The sequence below is a fragment of the Cupressus sempervirens genome, chromosome 9 (assembly GCF_028749045.1).
Source record: "Cupressus sempervirens isolate cs-2001-9-10 chromosome 9, ASM2874904v1, whole genome shotgun sequence".
Taxonomy (NCBI): domain Eukaryota; kingdom Viridiplantae; phylum Streptophyta; class Pinopsida; order Cupressales; family Cupressaceae; genus Cupressus; species Cupressus sempervirens.
This window is the reverse complement of record NC_143126.1, coordinates 452,279,971-452,300,796: the sequence shown is the minus strand read 5'-3', so window position 1 is coordinate 452,300,796 and position 20,826 is coordinate 452,279,971. Positions and strand designations below refer to the sequence as shown.

At 34.2% G+C, this 20,826-nt stretch overlaps 1 protein-coding gene across 1 annotated transcript in view; it reads left to right on the top strand.

Annotated features, from left to right (window-relative positions):
* LOC149539268 (uncharacterized) overlaps positions 1-20,826 on the top strand; it is a 95,334-nt gene that overhangs the window by 53,513 nt on the left and 20,995 nt on the right. The window contains exon 7 of the mRNA XM_089800598.1: positions 19,184-19,327. Coding sequence (XP_089656724.1) covers positions 19,184-19,327 — 144 coding nt within the window. The remainder of the gene's footprint in view (positions 1-19,183; positions 19,328-20,826) is intronic.

Genomic DNA, 20,826 nt, shown 5'->3' with positions numbered 1-20,826 from the left:
ACCACATTATTCTTGCAAGTAGCCAAAAATTTAAGGATGGTGCAGGTTTTCCCATCCGTCCACCCATCGAAAAGAATAGTGCAACTGTATTTTTTCCATTCTCTTCTTTTCTCTTCTGTGAGAAGTCCTGCTGGTTCTAACTTTGCTAAACACCACATTGCTTTAGTTTTCAGATGTTTGACATTTTGTCAAACACTTTGCGTGCAAGTTCTATCTTGCTGTCTTTTATTTTCAAATTGTTTTCACTTTCTTGGAGTGGTTTCAAATGAAGTTTAAATGCTTGCAAATGATTTCTAAGATATCTAGGCAAAGACTTAAAATGCAAATGCAATCCTTTCTGACCTTTTGAATGCATACATATGATTTCTACATGTCAAATATGCACCTATAGGCAATGGACATTTTTCACAAGAACTTGACATGCATATTATTGATTTATTATAAACTGAAAATGAATAGCTACAACAAAGGCATTTAATCAAACAATTATTATGCAACCAAATAACTGCTTTTTAACAAATGCCAAAGCAAGTACAATGACTTATTATTGGTTTTTCTCTCTCATAGTTTTAGAATTATATATATTTCTCTTATTTTTTAGTGTGTATATACACACACACATGAATCCTCCACAAATCATAATTGGGAAAATAAAAAACTCTTGAATCCATGGATCCGATTCATGCTCCCGATTCAGATTAGTTTCACGAATCGGCAGCTAAGGCGCAAAAGAATATAGATATTCTTTCAATTATACAACACATGAAATGAGTATATATTAATACCAAGAAAGGATTCATGCTAAACTGGACCACTATATTGTGCGGCTAGATAACCATTAGCTGCATTTAGTGCCCAATCGTTTTCTAATGATTAGGGTATAGTTCTCTATGACATTAGTTTTGTCGTGAAACACACTATCAAATGAATTCTTCATTGTCATCCAAGCACATAGTGTTGTTCTCCCATTTCCCAATAAGAGTGCATATACATGATTGTTTTCGTGCTGCATTGTTTCTATTAGAATATTCTAATGTTTCTTTAATAATCATCTTAGTCATTCTTTAGTTTATTTAGTAGTTTCTATTTCTGTCTTTCATTCACGATTGTTTCTTTTAGAAACACTGTCTTTGTAAATTTTTGTAAGGAGCTTTCATCTCCTTTGTTTAATACAACTCCAACAACATCAATTTACCATAATAGGTATCAGAGTAGGTTGATGAGATTTCATAAAATTTGGCATATTTAAAAAAAAATTCAAGCCTCTTTTGATCTAAAATTTTTCCAGAAGTTTGCTTTTCAATTTTTAGAAAAAAAAATTGTTAAGAGGTATTTTATGAAATTTTTGTGGTTCATCTTTGAGGATTTTTGCTGGAAATTGCAAAGCTTGGTTAAGGGTTTTGATCATGCGATTTCTTGGTTACAACAAATGTTTCTAATTTTTGAGGGTTGTATGTACTTGCATGTACTTGCATGTGCTGGTTTACCATGCAAAGTCTCGTGTTTTGCCACCCTTAAAATATTTTGATGGGTTTTCATAATTTTATCCCTTAAAATTTTTTCTTATGGGTTTCTATAATTTTTCCCTTAATTTTTTTTGATTCTATAATTTGCAAAGTTGCATAAGATTCCTTGGTGGGTTTATAATTTTTTCTCAAAAACTATTTGTTGGTTTTTAGCGTTTTCTCTCGAAAATGAAGCTTTTTATTGTCTGGTTTTGATTGATTTTTCACCTCAAAAATCATTCTAGGTTTTGATCATATTTTCATCTTAGAATTGTGTTGGGTTTTCATCGATTTTCTCCTCCAAATAATGGATTTTGCGGTTTGTTTTAGGACATCATGCTCATCTGCAAAGTTTGGAGGGTTTGCTAAATTTTCCTCAACAACATGCTAGCTGTCCTTAGTGTTTGTCTTTGTCTCCAAGGAAGAGCAGCTTCGTTGTCCAACATTAGGTTGGATATTTTGTGATGATTTCTAGTCAGATGTTTTGCTGATTCTAGGAGGGTTAGTGGCAAACTTATCTCTGTGGTAGAGTCAATGGTAGGCTCCTGTCTCTTGTTGGAAAACATTCAGAAGAAGGGGGCACCCTTCCCTATTCTATTATGAGCGAATTTTGGCTTATTGCTCATTAACATTTTGCAAATCCAAGGAGGGTCTTAGCAACAACAAAATGTTTTGTAGAATTTGTGACCAGAAGACAACAATTAGACAATGACCATTAAGGGTGGGTATTAGAATATTCTAATGTTTCTTTAATGGTCATCTTAGTTAGTCTTTAGTTTAATTAGTAGATTCTATTTCTGTCTTTCGTGTAAAAGAGAAGGATCTCTGATAGAGATCTACTATAGTGGACCTTCTATCTATATATTGAACAGAATATATGTAATAATATTTTGAATATTATACTGAACAAACTTGCCTTGAACAGATCTGAAGTTCCAATGATAATATTATTGTTGAAATAGACTGAAATCGCTGCTAAGATCATAGCATGGCCAATGTGATCGATGCTTTTAATCAACTAGTGATCAATCTATATGTATACTTTTACAAAGGGTAATGTCCACGTAGGGACATGACTCTACATGACCTATGGCCACATAGGGTCATGTCCCTACATGGACATGACCACTAACATAATAATACACTGCAATAGTTCATTTAACTTTCCGAATGGAAGCAGGTTATTAGGAGTTTATTATAATAGATTTATGAAATAAATAAATAAATAAATAAATAAATAAATAAATAAATCTAAAAATATGATTAAGTATAAACTTCAATTATATATACATAAGAGGCAAGAGCCTAAAACACAATGGTAACTTGTGAGCCTCTCATGTGGGGAGGTCTTAGGTTCAAGTCTACTCAAGCTTAACACAAAAATAATTAATTAAACCAAATAATAATAACGAATCTAGGCTTCGCCCATTATTGATCAAAATAAATAAATAATATATATATTAGAATAATATATATGTATTTATATTTATGTATGTATATATATGCATACATATATGTATATAATAATGATTAAGTCACCAGAACATACAAATAGAAAGATGTATATTTCACTTCACTAGAAGCTATACTTTAACACTCCCTCTTAGCGAGCGAGAAGTGAAACACAAAAGTTTCTTTTCCCACATTCTCTTCATGTGTGCACTGGTATCATTTTCAGTGATACCCATCAGGAGAATAAATTATCTGATTTTGATACATAGAACCAGTAGTCTATCAGATAATTGAAATCCCAATGTCATGAACTTTATCATGACAAATATTATGATCTCCGACACTTTGGGAAAATAAGTCTAATCGTAATATGTTTGTTATCATGACTTCTAGTTATCCGGAATAACAACATACGCTTGTTATGATAATAGGTCTATCATTCGTAAGATCCTCACCTTACAATGATTACCTTTTGATAATAAATGTCAATGAAAGATCGTCACCTTTCATTACATATCTAATGCAACCATAAAATAGTGGCATATAACACTGAATATACATAAATAAAAGAAAAAAACTGAAACTTGATTTCAATGATTACAATTACATTTTAACCATACCAAGTGTGCCTTTGAAATATTCCAATTTGGGCTTGGCAAGAGGTTTGGTAAATACATCTGTTCTCTGTTCATTTGTACTTATGTATTCTAGTTTGAGAACATCTTGATCTACCATATCTCTAATATAATGATAAGGTATTTCAATATGCTTAGATCGATTGTGAAAGATTGGATTTGCTGATAGCTTGATGCAACTTTTATTGTCACAATGGATAACTGTAGGTTTCAAGGGTTTCTCGAATAATCCAACTAGTAGTTTTCTTAACCATACTTCTTCTCTGGCTCCCATGGGAGAAGCTATATATTCTGCCTCAGTAGAACTTAAAGCGACAGATGATTGTTTTCTGCTAAACCAGGAGATCAGTGTAGATTCGAGACTGAAACAACACCCTGTAGTACTCTTACGATCAGTAGAGCTTCCTACTCAATCAGAATTTGAATATCCATGAAGATTAATTTCAACTTGATCATATTTGAGTCCAATACCAATTTTATCACTTAAGTATCATAAAATGTGCTTGGCTGCCATGAGATGTATCTTCTTTGGCTTAGACATGAATTGACTTAAGGCATTAGTAGCATAATAGATATCGGGGCAAGTGTTTACCAAGTACATCAATGATCCAATAATTTGTCTATAGTAAGTAGGATCAATAGATTTAGATTCAAATCCATTATTCTTTGGTTTATGTAAATTAGCTTCCATCGGAGTAGTTAAGGGTTTACAATTCATCATTCCAAACTTAGTCAGAATGTCAACAATGTAGTTTCCTTGACTTAAGAAGATATATTTCTCCTTTTGCTAGACTTCTAGATCTAGGAAGTAATGCAGAAGCCCTAGATCTTTCATGTTGAATTTTACTATTAGTTCTTGCTTGCATGTTGCTATAAGATGTTGTTCACCTGTTATTAGTAAATAATCAACATATAATACATGAATAATCACATCACCTTTAACTATTTTAAGTATATGTTAGGATCAACTTCATTTTTGGAATACCCTAATCTTGAGAGGGAGTTGTCTATTCTTTCATACCATGCCCTGGGTGCTTGTTTAAGACCATACAATGCTTTTTTCAGTTTACGATGTACATACATGAGAATTTTTGTCATGAGTGCTAAACCCTTTAGGTTGTTCGATGTATACTTCTTCAATTTCACCATTTTAGAATGCAGTTTTGACTTCCATTTGATGTATCTTCTATCCTTTGGATGCTGTAATAGCTATGATGGTTCTAACCGAAGTGTAACGGGTGACTGGAGCAAAAGTTTGTTCATAATCTATTCCTTCCTTTTGTGAGAATCTGCGAACTACAAATCTAGCTTCGTATTTTTCAATGCTACCATCTGGTGCATCCTTGATTTTAAATAGCCATTTAGAAGAGACAATTGATTTTTCTTTGGGTCGGGGTATAATATCCCACACATCATTTTTTAGTATGGATTGATATTCTTCAATCATAGTGTCTTTCCAATATTGACCCAAAAGTGCTTCTTCTACATTTGTAGGATTTGTTTTTATCAGTTCGGAGAGAAGTGCTACATAGCATGAATGATTTCTTGTTCTCTTGTTTTCTCTGATGACTTTATTAGGTGCTATATGATTTTCTTCTATCATTTTTCTTGCCCAAAGTGGTCTCCTTATATTGTTAGTGTTTTCAGGATTTCTTGAGTTTGGATTAGGAAGTGTAAGACTCCCAATATCAATCTCCCTCTCATTCTTAGCTGAAGGATTCTCATCTACTTTAGTGGTAGGTTTTAAGTATGATTCTTCAATCTTCTTGGATAGGTTAGAAGCAATGTCTTCTTCAAATTTTACATCTCTATTGATTTCAATAGTTCTTTGTCTAGGAATGTAAATCATGTAACCTTTGGATGATTAACTGTATCCAATGAATATGCTCTTCTTTTCTGATGGGTCTAGTTTAGTTCTCTTTTCTTTGGGGATGTGAATATATATATAGGGCACCCAAATATTCTTAGGTGACTTAAATCTGGGTTGTTTCCAGTAAATACTTATTTATGAGTAGTATTTTCCAATATTGAGTGAGGACATCTATTTTGAATATAGATTGTAGTGTTAGAGGCTTCAGCCCAGAAGGAGGTGTGAAGGTTTTGATCGTACATCATTGCTCTGGATAATTCGATAATGGATCTATTTTGCCTTTGTGCGACTCCATTTTGTTGAGGATTATGTGGTACAGAAAACTCCCTCTTAATCCCAACAGAGATGCAAAAATCTTTAAATTTTTTTGAGATGTATTCACCCCTATTATTTGATCTTAGGGTTTTGTTTTTTGTTCAGATGGTTTTCAACTATTACCTTAACTTCTTTGAATTGGGATAACACTTCGGTTGATTCCTTTTGTTTAAGGAAGTAAATCCAAATTCTCCTGGAATAGTCATCTATAAAAATCACATAGTAGAGACATTTTCTTAGGGAAGGTACAAACATTGGACCACATAGATCATTATGAATGAGTTCAAGTATAGATATAGATTTGTGTTCACTTTTGGGGAAGGACCCTTTGGTGTTTTTACCTAGGGCACATCCTTTGCAAATACCAGAACGGTCAAGCTTTAAACTAGGTAACCCTATTACTATTTTTTCTATGGATGATAAAGCATGAAAAATAAAGATGACCTAGTTTTCTATGCCAAATTTCGTTCGTGTTTGAGATTTCATGATTTAGGGCTAGTTTTTGATGGTTACATAGTTTGTTCAAGCTTCCATCTCTAAATCCGATGGATATAGCATTTTTAATGTTGGAGTTCTTTGGCCAAGATAGTACTTTATCTTCTTGAAATGTAATTCGATACCCTTGGTCTGCAAGACCAGAGATAGAGACCAAATTTCTTCTTATACCAGGTACAAAACAAACATTCTTTAGTTGAAGTGTGATACCTCAATTCAGTTGTATTGAACATGATCCAATACCTTTTACTGGATGTGTAGAGTTATCCCCAATACTTCTTCAGAGGAAAATTCTTCAAAGCTTTTGAATTTATCTCTAAAGCTTGTGATATGACACAATGCTCCACTGTCTATAATCCATGTGTTTTTGTTGGAGTTTAGTTCACTTGAGAGTGCTAAGTAGAATGCAAATTTTTCATCTTTTTTATCTTTGACTTCTACTAGAGTTGCTTGAATTTTCTTCCTTTCCGGGCAAAAGTTATGATTATGGCCAAATTTGTCACATTTGAAGCATTGTACTTTTGAACAATCTCATTTCTTGTATGTTTTGTTGAACTCCTTTCTTTTCCATTTGAATTTATCTTTCTTTCCTTTATTGTTGTTATTCACTTGGAGAGCTTGAATGTCTCCCTCTTGATTTAAATTGATTCCTCTAGAAATTAATCTTGACTCTTCTTGAGTACGTTCGTTTTTGAGTTGTTCAAATTTTGGGAGGTTAGGTCGTGAGCTTAGTCCACAAATAAATGTTTCCCAAGATATAGGTATTCCTTTTAGTGCTATAATGCCAAATTCTTTGTCATCTACTTGATTTCCAATAGTTGCAAGTTGATCTTTCAACTTTGAGATTATTAAAAAATAAGATGTAATCGATTCTCCATTGTTCATTTTGATGTATAGATCTTACTTCAATGTTAACAATCTAATAGTGTTGTTAATTTCAAAGGTATTCTTAATGGTGGAAAACATTTCAAAAGCAGTTTTAAGGCTTGATATAGATGGGAGGATGTGATCTTTGACAAAATCTATAATGATCTTCATAGCGTTATTGTTATGTCTTTTTCAGGTTGTTTTGTCTGGATCATTTTTTGGCATAGATTTATTTTCCTTTATGTACCCTTAATCTATAATGATCTTTGACAAAATCTATAATGATCTTCATAGCTTTATTGTTATGTCTTTTTCAGGTTGTTTTGTCTGGATCATTTTCTGGCATAGATTTATTTTCCTTTATGTACCCTTCTAATTACATTTCTCGTAGAATAATTAATACTCCTATTTTCCATGATGCAAAGTAGGAGGCCCCTTCAAGTCTGTCTTCTAGTCTTACGTGATTTACCATAGTTTTAGATAGAGGATATCAAAATAGATTTTAATTTTATATGATATTGACTGAAATCTCTATTAGGGTGGCTCTGATACCATGTAAGAGAGAAGGATCTCTGATAGGGATCTACTATAGTGAACCTTCTATCTATATATTGAACATAATATATGTAATAATATTCAGAATATTATACTGAACAAACTTGTTGAACAGATCTGAATTTCCAATGATAATATTATTGTTGAAATAGACTGAAATCGCTGCCAAGATCAGAGCATGGCCGATGTGATTGATGTTTTTAATCAACCAGCGATTAATCTATATGTATACTTTTACACGGGGTCATGTTCCCGTAGGGACATGACCACAAACATAATAATATAGTGTCCACAGTTCATTTAACTTGCCCGATGGAAACAGGTTATCGGGAGTTTATATATAATAGATTTATGAAATAAATAAATAAATATATATCTGAAAATATGATTTATTATAAACTTCAATTATATATATATATATATATATATATATATCATATAATAATATATATGTATATATGTTTATGTATGTTGTAATAACCTTGTTTGGTTATAGCTAAATCAAGCATCAATTTCTTTCACATTTCAATGATTTGACATTTTGTCAAACATTTGGCGAACAACCCAATTACCACTGAATATATGATGTCTTAAATTTTTAAACACAATATCAGGATGTACAGGAAACTGATCACAAATTTATTTAATTTTGGTCTTATAAGTTTTGCATAAATAAATACGAAAAGCCAATAAACAATTCTGAAATGATTCACACTAGCCTCTGAATTCATTCATCAACAAACCATATAGCAATATAATGAAAAGGGAATTTAATTGTTGACTGATTTTAAATCAGAATTTGAAGCCAACCTGTTTACTTCAAACTATGTAATGTTAATTGAATTTTACAAATTAAAAACCTAATCTTTGCCGTAGAATGTAATTGCAAAGTCAAACTGAAAGCTGCTTGGTCCAATTTCAATCTGGTGTTCATAGTCTACCCTTACAAATGCTGCCCAAAACAAACTCCAATCTGCAGACTATGCCCTCGTCCAGCAACAGGGAAATTATAATATTCATATTTATAAATGCTCCTTAGCCACAGTTAATACAGAAAGAGGAGACGATAATAAAACTCAAAAGTCCACAATACCTCACTTGTGGATTCTCTGAATTAAATCTACAATACTTCAGCTGTAGATCGCAAACCCTTATATTTCAGCAAGGGCACAAACTTCAGACTCAGAAATGTCACATAGACAACAAAAGAAAAATAAGATAATCAAATAATTGGATGCTTTACTCATCAAATGGGCTCATATTAATAATCTCCAAATGGCACAAAGCTTCCCAAATGAATTTCACTTAAGAAGCTTCCGACACACAGCATTAAAATATAATAAAGTGCCATTATAATCTGATTTATTAATTGCTTTTGGCTCCGAAAATGACCTTTTCCACCATAACTTAAAATTCTGACACGTAAGGCCACTGTTTTTTGTTCCCATGATTTAAAACTTTTCGTCCCAGTTCCAACGAGCTATGATACTGAGGTGACCAGCCAACAACGTTATCAAAAATAACAACCACAACGTATTTATATGAATAATAATAATAATTCACTTGTCTTGCGAAAACAATTGAAGAGGCATTAGAATCAAAATTTGACAACACAAAAGTGATCCTGATGATGAAAGATGATAAATGGACCTGACAGGGTGACTTACTATAAATAGACGCTCCCTCCAAGATTCTTGGAGCTCAAATTGAGAGCATCCTCCAACTCCTCTAATTCAACTGAGTTCATTGGAACCAACAGATTGACTTACTATAAATAGTAAGTCTCTCAAACAGAGCCAAAACATACCCTAGGCTGCTGGAAAGCTTATAACCACACAACTGAGACCCTCAAATCCCATTTTCAGCTCACGAGGGTTGCGATGGTGAATTGACCTACTCAACTGCAGGAACCTGCTAAAAATGGGGACATTATAGTCCTCCCTCCCTAAGATTGCTTGTCCGCAAGCAATCCCAGAGCAAAATGAACATCACAATCCCCTTGGATCCCAAAGCTAGAACTGTGTATTATCCTTGTGTACAAGAAACTCTTGTAGCATCAGCACCTAGATAACTGATATGAATGATAGAATCATCTGGAAACTGACTGTAGACACTGATGGTGATGACAATCCATCGGAACTCAATCCAACTGAAATACCAACTTTGTCCACACCTAAGTCCCCATCAAACTGATACTCACACCCAACTGTATTGTGGAGATGGTAACAACGATAGGTAACTGAAACACTATCACCAACTCTAACCTCTGCCAAACTGTTTTGGTTGTGTACATACTGCAAGGGGTCTAACTTGCAACTGTCAATCCCATCTACAAAAGATGGTGATAACCCATCGCATAATGGATGGTATGAAACTGGAGTTAACCCACATTGACATGAAACTAAGTCCTCTACCTGTGGGTCAAAAGAAAAGTGATGAGCACTTCTCACAGTGTAATGTCGATAAAACCCCCAATCTTTGTCAAGGGCTCATCATCATCAAACTAAGAATCAAAAGATGGCTCCAATCTCTGACTCTGAACTATTGGTCGAGGAGGATCCTGGGCAACCCTCTCAGCAAACCCAACCTCGAAATCCTTGTGGGGAAGCATAGTAGACAGAGTCTCTACAGTATTTCCCACCAACCTCTAAATAGCACGAGAGCCTCGGATGAGAGTACCCTCAGACATTTTGTATGAATCGTCCCTCACATCTGAACTCTCCAATAGATACTCCATGAAGGACTCTGTGCAATAGAAATTATATGTGGAACAGTGGAAGCATCAACCTGCTCCCTTGGGACCCACAACTGATCCCTTTGAAAATGTGGCACTGACAACTATCCAATGCTATCAGCTGTATGAGATGAAGAAATAGATTCGTTTCCAACAGAAGGAAGCAAATCAGCATGAGAGCCCAACTCCCCTGATACTCTCATCTCATTCGTATCTACTGCACCCATATCTTGGACGGATGTGTCAGCCACATCATCACATCCATCATCCCCAACCATAGAAGCAAACTCATCGCCAACCACAATATACAATTGAATTGGATCAGGGGCTGGTGTGGTCCGAACATGCTCCAACTCCATGGTGACCTCATCCAATTGTGACTGTGACTCTTGAAGAGCCCACTGAGAACGCTGAAGAGAGTCCATAGTCACCTCAAGCTCTTGGGTGAGCTCCACCACCTCCTCTTTCTCTAACAATGTCTCATGACAGGTGCTACTCCACTCCAGAAGGTAATCCTGGCCAGCAAATAGCTGCAAGTAATTATGCTTCAAGATCCTGACACCTCTCAAAGCGCATGAACCTCTGTTAGAGAAAGAGTACCATCATTGCACTCATCAGACATAGGAGCACCCCAACCAGATGTAGCTAGCATCTGACGGACAGCATCATGATGCCGACGAGCTGAAGAAATGTCACTATCACTCACCTTCAGTTGACTAGTCACATGATATCTTTGTAACCCCAGACTCCTATGCAATCTCTCTATCTTGCTAACTGTACTATGATAGGAAACTAAATCAGAACTGCCCACCACAAGATCACTTATACGTGTGTCATCACCCTCGCACAACTCCTCATCTGAAGAAATGGAAGCCCTCACAATATCAATCTCCTCGCATGTCTCAGCTTCCACCTCAAATGTAAGATCATGTAAACATCGATCCTGGGACTTAGCAAAAACCTCCTCAGAGTCATTAGCCAATATTTGATAAGGGATATCATACACGATGTAGCTCATAGTATTTTCATCCACATCTCTCGACTTTGTTGTAACACCTATATCACCAACATCATAGTTGGGTGACTCCATAGGTGCCTCAGTCCCACTTGAGGAAGCAACTACCTCCTGTACTGGAGCAACACTATGATAACTCACATACAAATCTCCAATAATAATTCCCTCCTTGAGAGAGCCAGAAGTGTCAATAGTAACAATTGCATCAATTGTCTCTGTACTAGCTACAACAACTCTGGGAGCCTCAACCTGTTGAAGCTCAATGCTGCTATCCACCAAGGGTTACTGACACATCTACTGATCTCTGTGAAATGAGTCCATCATCAACACTTCAGATGGGGCTAGCAAGCGCTGTACTAAATATAGGTACATCAGCATCATGGACACCTGTCAGGGATAACTCAAGCTTCCTTCCCTGCAACCTTGATGTCGGCCTTCTAAAGGCAGAAACCATATACCTCGCTACCCTCTCAACTGTCATGAGATCCGACAAGCTCTCCACCAACATCTATTGATGAAGCTTCAGTTTCTCTAAACTCTCCTGCAAGGCATTCATTTTTACGCTAACTTCCTCATTACTCCACTGACTTCTAAAACTGCTACTCCTATTTTTGTCTGTAGCTAGAGAAAATCAAATGCTGGTCACTCTAGAAATCAAATCTGAAAATCTTCAAAGTCAACACTGGACAAAATAAGAATTGAGCCTAATTCCTGCAGGCTGGCAGGAAACCACGCTCTAATACCACTATGAAAACTCTGTCTGGTTATAGCTAAATCAAGCATCAATTTCTTTCATATTTCAATGATTTGACATTACGTCAAACACTTGGCAAGCAATCAACTATGATGTATTTGTTTTAATTATTTTTCCCTAGTAATGTCTATATGAAAACAAATATATTCCAAGAAAAGAATTACAATACACTATGATTCTTCACTTGTTAACTTGAATTAGAATTCCATTTCAGATTGGCGATAGACCAACAAATTACTAAAACATAGTTGCATTTACAACATCACATTCACCAGTAATCAATATATCAAAAAATTACAAGAACTTGGAAATGAAATCGCTCCTTGCATAGTTGCAATGGTTATAGTTACTAGCTGCAGTCCTTGTAAATTAAACATTTGATGCCCAGATATGAAATGCAAACCCAAATAACTGATTGTAGGTCCTTAATTAACCACTGTTGGCCCTTATTGTTGTTCGTCAAGCATTCAATAGGGCTTTGCAATAAATTGCAGGCTCAAGAAATCTAATCACAAGGCTTTCATATCACTCGCAGGCCTTAGAAATTGCAACGCAGGCCCTCAGAATTGTATCATAGCCTCTCTAAAATGAACACACCCTTGGCCTTGAAATATAAAAACAACTCCAAATCAAACTCCCAAAATGCAGATCAGAAGGTAATTAAATCTCCTTTAGCAAGCCAGTCACTTCTCAGCCATAGTAGACACAATATGAGAAGTCTCTTCAATTTAGATTGAAAATTAAATCAATACCACTTTACTTGAGCAGTGGATTGATGCACAAACAAAGTCTCAAACCCATATACTTCAGCAAGGGCACAAAACCACAGACTCAGAATTGTCACAAAGACAATAAGCAAAGAGATAAACAAATAATCAGATCTGAAAATGAAATAACTTTCCTACCCCACAGGATGACAGGAAATTGCTCTAATACCACTATAATAATCTTGTCTGGTTATAGCTTAATCAAGCATCAATTTCTTTCACATTTCAATGGTTTGACATTTTGTCAAACACTTGGCAAGCAACCCAATTACCACTGAATATATGACGTTTTAAATTTTCAAACACAATATTAGGATGTACAGGAAACTGATCACAAATTTATTTAATTTTGGCCTTATAAGTTTTGCATAAATAAATACCAAACGCTAATAAACAATTCTGAAATGATTCACACCAACCTCTGAATTCATTCAACAACAAACCATATAGCAATATAATGAAAAGGGAATTTAATTGTTGGGTGATTATAAATCAGAATTTGAAGCCAGCCTGTTTACTTTCAAATTATGTAATATTAACTGAATTTTACAAATTAAGAATCTGGTCTTATGTTGTAGAATGTAATTGCAAAGTCAAACTGAAAGCCGCTTGGTCCAATTTCAATTTGGCGTTCACAGTCTACCCTTACAAATACTGCCCAAAACAAACTCCAATCTACAGACTAAACCCTCGTCCAACAATAGAGAAATTATAATATTCAATTGTATAAATGCTCCTCAACCACAGTTAATACAGCAAGAGGAGACTATAATAAAACTTAAAAGTCCACAGTACCTTAGATGTGGATTCTCAGAATTAAATCTATAATACTTCAACTATAGATCGCAAACCCTTATACTATAGCAAGGGCACAAACTTCAGACTTAGAAATGTCACATAGACAATAAGAGCAAAAAAAGACAATCAAATAATTGGATGCTTTACTCATCAAATGGGCTCATATTTATAATCTCCAAATGGCACAAAGTTTCCCAAATGAACTTCACTTAAGAAGTTTTTGACACACAACATTAAAATATAATAAAGTGCCATTATAATCTGATTTATTAATTGCTTTTGGCTCCAAAAATGACCTTTTCCACCATAACTTAAAATTCTGACACGTAAGACGGTAAGACCACTGTTTCTTGTTCCCATAATTTAAAACTTTTCGTTCCGGTTCCAACGAGCTATGATACTGTGGTGACCAACCAACAACACTATTAAAAATAGCAACCTTAGCTTATTTAGATGAATAATAATAATAATTCAGCCGTCTTGCGAAAACAACTAAAGAGTCATCAGAATCAAAATTTGACAACACCAAAGTGATCCTGATGATGAAAGATGATGAATGGACCTGACAGGGTGACTATAAATAGATGCTCCCTCCAAGATTCTTGGAGCTCAAACTGGAAGCCTGAAATAAAAATTGAGAGCATCCTCCAACTCCTTTAAATCAACTAAGCTCATTGGAACCAACGGATTGACTTACTATAAATAGTAAGTCTCTCAAACAGAGCCAAAACACACCCTAGGCTTTTGGAAAGCCTATAACCACACAACTGAGACCCTCAAATCCACCATTAGCCCATGAGGGTTGTGATGGTGAACTGACCTAGCCAATTGTAGGAGCTTGCTAAAAATAGGGACATTACATATGTGTGTGTGTGTATGTACACACACACACACACACACACACACAATAATGGTGAAGTCACCAAAACATATATATATATATATATATATATATATATATATATATCTAGAAAGATGTATATTTCACTTCACCAGAAGCTGTATTTTAACATTTCATTCATGATTGTTTCTTTTAGAAACATTTTCTTTGTAAATCTTTATAAGGAGCTTCAATCTCCTTTATTTAATACAACTACAGCAACATCAATTTACCATAATAGTTTCTTGTCAAATAGTACAAGCCTCCATGAATTGCTCCAAATAAGCTTTGATTTTGAATGCCCAAAAGTTTCCGCAGAATATGGAACATGTCCAATTAATAGGATGAATAATAATAAGATTTTAGATTCTCTGATTTGTTCAAGTTTCTAGTAATTCCAATAATTAATATAAATCTTGCATAATATTTTAATTTTGACTCCTAATATATTTTATACGATGAAGAATATGCAATAAAAACCCTTGTATATCCAAATAATGAGCCAAACATCAAATAATCGCATAGAAATCAACCAAATATAAATGTTTACATACCACTCATTATCCGTGACACTACAAATGTTTTAAAGCTAATCCCAACCAAGATATCTAATTAATTTCTCTAAGACCACCTAGGACAGGTCTCCCAATGTTGAAAATGGTGTTCCTGGCTCCGATTCGGAGAATATGAATTTAAAAAAAAGATCTCAAAACATTAGAGAATAAAATTATTGAAGCAATATGACTTTTACCAATCTCGAGCCTATTATTTTTTAATAGTTTTCAATCCCAACAATATCCCACATGGTTATGCTATATTTGTGACTTTAATTAATTTTTTGAAAGTCACATTATGTATTTAATATTATTTCATCATTTCCAATTAAAGAAATAATATTAAATAATCAATATAACTTCTCTTTATAAACTTATGAAGTCAAGGCAATGAGCAGCAAAAGGAGTTCAGAATAATGATAGTAGTTTACTTGCAACAACATAATTTTCTGCATTATTCATAATTACATGCACTATGTTCTTCTCACCCACGTCTAAGATTCCTTCCAAAGCTTTACAAATGAATTTGACATTTTTCGAGTTTCCCCAAGCATCAATATATTTTATGATCATTATCAGCTGAGAAATAACATAATCAATAATCTGATGAAGTATAAGCTAAAAATCTTAATCACTAAATCAATGCATTTCAAGAAGTATAGTCACCTGAGGAGCAAACCTAAAAATTTAGCAGTTTTCTATTTGTCTATCTGTCCAACCACCAGCCATGATGGTGCAACCTTTCTTCCTCCACATCTCTTGTTGCTCATCAATTTTGGCTTTTGCATCAGCCACCTTTTGAGACAGACTGAGACCCTTAATCTCCTTAGCATTAGGGGCTTTGAATCCTGCTTCATAAAATCTATTAGCATCCCCCATATTTTGCCAGTAAGGAGACTTAACACTTGTGAATGAATTAAATAAAAAACAAGTGTTGTAAAATTGAGAGTAAAATTACAAAATCAAGAGACCAAGAATGAAATTATGTATTTTAAAACAAAAACAAATTACTTGGCTGCATGGAATAAAATTGTGTAATAGAACCATAAGTCTCCAGTTGCTGTTTTGGCTGCATCATGTTTATCTTTGTTCCAAGTCCAGCCCATGCTCTCAGGTGACGGTTGGGAAGTCAAAGTAGTTTGTGGCAAAATATATGTTTCTAAACTAGATTCATGAACTCTAGGCCCAATGCTAACATTGGAACTGCTACTAATACTACCACTATCTCTACTCGAGGATGGACAAAGTGGAGGAATGAAGAAAGACAACACTCCAATTCCACCAAAGGCCACCGTTTTCTCTTTTTGCTTGTTTTAAGCCCCTTCTGCTCAAAGTTATCTAATTGTATTTTGCACTTCATGCATAACATCCACAGGTATGGTTGGGCATGGTTGAGCATCTCTACATGGTATGTGTAAGATGGTGTTTTAATATGTTAATGCCACTTGCAAAATTTGTTTGTAATAAATACAAGTTAACTCTCTTTTCTCTTCCCCAACGATGCCATGATTCAAAAAGGTTCCCCTAATTTTGGATATTGTGACAGATAATATAGAAATATAAAGAATGCTACAATAACATATAAATAAAAAAACAATTAACATTACGTTTTATAATTAAACTTATATAAATAAAATTTACAGTTTGCAACTAAGTTGCTTGTTCGGATTCCAGTACGGATGTGGGTTCGAGATTTGGGTTCAAAATTCGTTAATATTTTTTGGGGGTTGGGTTCGGATTAGTTTTGGGTTCATCCGTGTACAAAAACACATGTTTTTAAAAAATATATGTGTGTGCATATATATGCAAGAACAAATAAGTCTATACATCACTATGCTAATAGTAAAGCAACATAGCAAAATACACCACCATATTTATGTTTCAGTTCAATAGGCTATTAATTGCATCATTTAGCCATACATACAACATGATAGACTTGTTTGGTCACATGCATGGAACATATTTCCATATCAAGGGGATAGTTTGAGAATGAAAGGAATTGTCAAAAGATAAGTGCAATTATCTGAATTTTTGCTTTGTATTGGTTAGAGGATTTCTAACCAGGCTAGATCAAAAGTTGAGATTCAAATTTTAAGCCTAGATTCAAATATACCATATATTTTTAAAAGAAATTCCTCTATAATCGTCAATTTGGATGCTACTATTGTCAATTTGGATTTCCTCTATAAGCAAGTGTTCATTTTCATTCACAAATGCATAAATGACATATAGACCATCTTTTTTGGTCTTTTTAGTGGTCACTTGAGGGTTGAGAGGATCAAATAGACCAAATTAGGCACAAATTTTTTTCAAAGAAGTCAAAATGTTTTGATACAAAATTCAGCCCAGGTTCAGCCACTGGGCAGCAAATTCTTCAAAATTCACTTCAAATTCTACCCAGGTTCCTTTGACAGAATTTGCACAAATTCATTGTCTGCAAGAGAATTTGACAAGGACCAGACTTTGTATAGAATTGAATCAGACTTTGAGGTTTCTGTAGAGAATCTATAAAACTATTTTTTTTTTAATACAAAAGACACCTAGGGTTAATTAACAAAAAAATAACATCTAGGTTTTTTTATTTGGTCCTAATAAACAAAAAAGAAAAAAAGAAAAATGAAGTTTTTATTTAAAAAACCAAAAAAATCCTTCAAATACAAGCTTGCCTCTTAAATCTTGCTTGAAATCAATGGTGAGCTCTTCCCAATCGTTTGTAGACTCCTCTAGTTGCACCTCAAGTAGCTGCAAATCTACCCAAATGTAATTCAGCCACCGATTTTTTCTCAATCTCCTTTGCTGGTTTCCTTTGAATACAATCCAATTTGGCTCAAAAGTACTTTTACTTTTCTTTCTCCTTGGCCTGTAAATGAAATCAAGTTGCCTTCAGGGTGAAAGAGAGAAATATAAGACAAACCCCCCAAAATTTACACTTAGTTGCAACCTATTTTTTCCCCACTGGACTTGTTTAGGATCACTTGCCTCACGACTTGCCAAGTTCGGCAATTATGCTAAGTTCGGCAATTATGCTTTATACACTATGAAAAATGGCATGGTACTTTTAAAGATATACATATATTTTACTTTCATCTGAGAGAGTTTATATAAAACCTAGAAAACAAGTGGCTGCCCCTAAAGCATGACCCACTATATTATGGGCAGCCATGTTTTCTTTACCTAATCCCTTTTCACAGTAAAAGGAAAATCCTTATTGTATTTTGAAATTTAACTTCTAATAGAGATAAATTCAAAGCATAACTTAAAGAACATCTAATGTACTGTAACCCTATGAGAAAAGTACTAAATCTTCCTTTGCGTTGTACTTTTGTCTCGAAGACTAAGTTAAAAAGAAATGCATATGTATATTTGGCGTTAAGCATGTGATTTTTGAGTGAAACAATTCTCTAAGTTGAGCTGTAAACTGAAATCTAAGATAGTTCTTTGCATGGTGGTTGCACTTGATGAATACTTTCACATTCTGTCATTTTTCGGTGTTGCTTTATTCACTTCTATTATCTATTAATTCTGTGCAGCAATAAGGTAAAAACATAAAGAGAAGTATTGGTGATACTTATTAAACCTGTAATTGAAATATTTGGTAAGTTATTCAATATGTTTTCAACATAAAAAATGAGTGTGCTATAATCATGTGACCGCCATCACCTAGATGCAATGAGTGCAAAGTGTTCCATTCATTCTCATGAGAAATGGTTCTTGTGAATTACTACTCGTGAAATATGGGTCAATGAGTTTGACTAAAAATTACATAGTTGAATCCTGACAGCAATATTACAAAATCTACCCCATTTTCTGTTTCAGCATTCATGTATTATAAATAAATGACAAAGATCCTTAGTATTGTTCCTTTTCTAGATTTTTGAGCATCTGATTTTGTATCATAATTAGTGGACCCATGACATTTTCTTGACACAGTTGTTAGTTCAACTTTATAGAGCATTTGTGTCTGACTGAAATGATTTTTCACTGTAGGTTCTATTTGAAAATGATTCCTTGGCAACATTGCTTGCACGTATAATAGGTATACTTGGTCCGATAGATCCCGAGATGCTTGCACAAGGACGAGATACACACATGTATTTCACTAAGAACCATGTGTTGTATGAACGGACTGAGGTTTGTTTAAATGAACGAGATTTTATTTGAAATGAATCTTATCTTTTACGAAAAAGAAATTCTGAATCTTGATAGAAAAATTAAATTCGCATGGATTATTTTGATGAACTTCAGCATTTGTTTCTTTCATGTTTATTAAGAAATTTATCTAAGCATTATTATGCACTGTAGAATGGTGATGAGATAATCATTTTTCTAACCCTTTTCTTTCATATAAGTTTCACTTGTGATGGGAAATGTATGAATTTCATTTCAAGACTTGTTTCTTTCATCAAGCTCATCTCCTAAAGTAGTTCTCTTCTTTCTTAATTAGAAAGATTTTCAGGTAGAACTTATCTATGGGGTGCCACGCAACACTGAAACAAAATTGTACTTCTGCAATTTGCTATACTGCATAGTTTAGAAAATGCTTGAAGAGGTCATCTTTGACTTCAAAATTTTGATGTTTCTTTTTTGTTAAAAATTTCTAAGGACCATGAATGAGCCTCATTTTTTTAACAGCAATTTGCTGGAATTTATTGGTTTAGAGAGAAGCTTCAGAAGTGAACCTGAATTGGGAACAGAATTTTATCTTCATGTATGAGCTCCAAGCATGAACCTTGTGTAGGGACATGAGAAATGCCTACTGATGTATAAAGAATTTGATGAAATGAACTGTATTAAATAATAAAATCAAACAGTTATGCAAAGATAATTCATAAGAGAAGATAATAAAATGCAAGTTTCTGGAAGTAAAAACCTTATTGATGAATGCCATCTGCACTGTAAAAATATTACTCTACTTGGACACCAACAGCACGCCAATTGTGAATATAAATTAATTTTCTTGTTAGGCTGCACAATTATGCATAAAGGAAAGACCTCTCATCACAGATTCACAGTACATCTTCACACTTTTTCCTGAGGAAGTTATGCCATGCTTATTACTCCTTGTAAAATAGTCTTTAGGATTTGCATGGCTTTGTTTCTTTTTTATCCTAAAGTAAGCTGTATCTTTACATGGATTTATTTTCTTTATTCCATCTTCATACTATAAACTTATAGCTTGTTCTTTAATTAGCTATGGAAATAGGTTTTTCTGTGAGTTTCGTGTCCTCCATTGATAAAAATACGACAGACTTAAGCTTGATTCCCACCATTACTATCTTTGCAAAAACAAGTTTATCCAAAAAACTTACTGAACTGGTGTCAAAGCTACAGGAGACCAAACCAGAGCTCTAATCATACTGATAAAACATGCATGATCACTTCAAAGAAAAATCAATAGGTACCACATCTAGGAAAAAAACAAATGAACTGGGTCCATGATCCATAACATAATAAGCAACATCCCTGACTTGAACTGCACAAAGCTTCTGAAGCTAACATTCAACTTGAGCTTCTGAAGGGCCAGTGCCTGCATTGACTATACAAATCTTTGAAGATAACAACAGTTCTGCTTTAATCAACCTGGACATGGTACCATGAGTGCATGGGTGACCTTTCTCCCAACGTAACAC